Raw genomic sequence first — 2,184 nt, forward strand, 5'->3', positions numbered from 1 at the left:
ACTACTCCAATAATAAATTTATTTACAATTTTATAATTACACTAATATTATTTTTAATACATTATTAAATAATATTTCAAATATAAATATTTAATTTTTTCAAACAAAAAATTTGCAATCTTTAAAAATAAAATACATTCAAAATCTTAAAAAGACCAAAATCTTAAATAAAACTAACAATACGTGGCTCGGCACGTACATTCACCTAGTATATATATATATATAAGTCGATTACATACATTAACATACATATCAGTGCAATTTATTTATAATGATATTTTTGGAGAAAACATGTACAATATTTTTAAGGAAGGTTCACACTGCGACTATAATATTACAGCTGAAACTTCTTCGATTTGAACCTGGACATAAATATTAATTTAAGCACAAAGAGTTAATACATTTTTATTCCCCTTGACGGAAAAACAAATTTTCAAGCAGATTTAATTTGATTTTCTTGTTGTAAAACGAGGGAGCAACAGGTTAAAATATATATTCCCAGGTAATAAGGCCACGTGTATTCGCCTTATTATCTCCCGAGTTAGGGTATCGTTTTCAACAGCTTTTTTTTTTTTTAATTATCAAAAAGGATTTCTAATTAGTTAATTAAATACGCTGTGTGGAGTCAACAAAAGATAATCAATTAATCACGGCCTCTTGTCAAAGTAAACCGTGGACAGCCAAACACATGGTCAACGTGAAGACTTAGACTATCTTCATTATGACCACTTGGGCAACAAGTACTTGGCCTCCAATTCACCAATGAACTGAGCTAGCTTTCTGAAACGTGACCAGCAAGGCCGCGATCACATAGTAAAAAGAAAAGTTTAACTCAAAGCAAAGCCTATATATAAACAGTTCTAAAATTATATTCCACACAAACCTACCATATATCATTATCAGATTATCTCAGAATCTCAAAATCAATCATGGGAGATTTAATTCGTCAAAATCCAGACGGTACCTACACCCGACTGGTATCAATGCCGACCACCCCAGCCTCAGCAGATCCATCATCACTTTCTGAGGTTTTAACCAAAGATGTCACGTTTAACCCAACCAACAACACTTGGGTCCGAATATACTTGCCCAAAAAAGCACTAGTTAATAACTCCTCCACTACAACCAATAAGCTTCCTCTTATTGTGTACTACCATGGCGGTGGCTTCTACTTCACTACCGTTGCGACAACACTTAACCACAATTTTTGCGACACAATGTCGACACAACTTGACGCCGTGGTGGTCTCCGTTGAGTACCGCATGGCCCCGGAGAATCGGCTCCCAGCTGCATACGATGACGCCATGGAGGCGTTGGATTGGATTAAATCCACGGACGAAATTTGGTTACGTGAATATGCCGACATCTCTAACTGTTTTCTTATAGGGACCAGTGCAGGGGGCAACATACTCCACCATGTTGGAGTGCGTGCGTCAGCAGCTGTCGAAGAACTTGCACCGTTGGAGATCCGAGGGCTCATATTTCATCATCCGTTTTTTGGTGGGGTCACGAGGACTGAATCCGAGATAAGAGGTGTCAACGATCCTGTTATTCCTCAAGTCTCCACTGATCTGTGTTGGGAACTTGGATTACCAATCGGCGCCGACCGCGATCACAAGTACTCCAATCCAATGGCGGATGATCAGTGGTCTGTCAATTGTGCTCGAATTAAAAATTTGGGGTGGCGTTTGCTGGTTGCAGGGGGTGATCGTGATCCTGTGTTTGATCGCCAAATGATGTTTGTGGAGATGCTCAAGAAAGATGGGGTTAATGTTATTTCACATTTTATTCAAGGAAATCCTCATGGGGTCGAGATTACGGAACCGAGTACAGCTCCAGCGCTATTTGTTTCAATTAAAAAGTTCATAAATAATGACATGTGAGTTGTGACCACTTGTTGAGTAAAATTAAATTTCGAAAAGAAATCAAATAAATTAAATAAAAGGAAATTATGTTGTCCTATTATAAAGTGTTGTTATATATTAACTTATGTATGTAGCCTACTTTAACTTATAGAGTCTCTAATTCAAATGCGTCTTCTCACATGTTGACTAAAAAAGATTGTTTGTGACATGCACGTCAAAGTAAAAGAAATTTTTGGGAAACTTATTGTTATAATTAAGACACTGAGACTTTGACACCTCAGCAACCAACTAACCGAATTAGTTAGTTACTCAACGGAAG

The 2,184-nt window shown here is 37.0% G+C and overlaps 1 protein-coding gene across 1 annotated transcript; it reads left to right on the forward strand.

Annotated features, from left to right (window-relative positions):
• Nucleotides 1-752: 752 nt before the first annotated feature.
• Nucleotides 753-1,962, forward strand: LOC115715974 (probable carboxylesterase 120). Its single transcript, XM_030644653.2, has one exon. It carries the CDS (start codon nucleotides 930-932, stop codon nucleotides 1,881-1,883), a length of 954 nt encoding a protein of 317 aa, XP_030500513.2. The 5' UTR covers nucleotides 753-929; the 3' UTR covers nucleotides 1,884-1,962.
• Nucleotides 1,963-2,184: the final 222 nt, after the last annotated feature.

The sequence above is a fragment of the Cannabis sativa genome, chromosome 5, assembly GCF_029168945.1.
Source record: "Cannabis sativa cultivar Pink pepper isolate KNU-18-1 chromosome 5, ASM2916894v1, whole genome shotgun sequence".
In the NCBI taxonomy this organism is placed as follows: Eukaryota; Viridiplantae; Streptophyta; class Magnoliopsida; order Rosales; family Cannabaceae; genus Cannabis; species Cannabis sativa.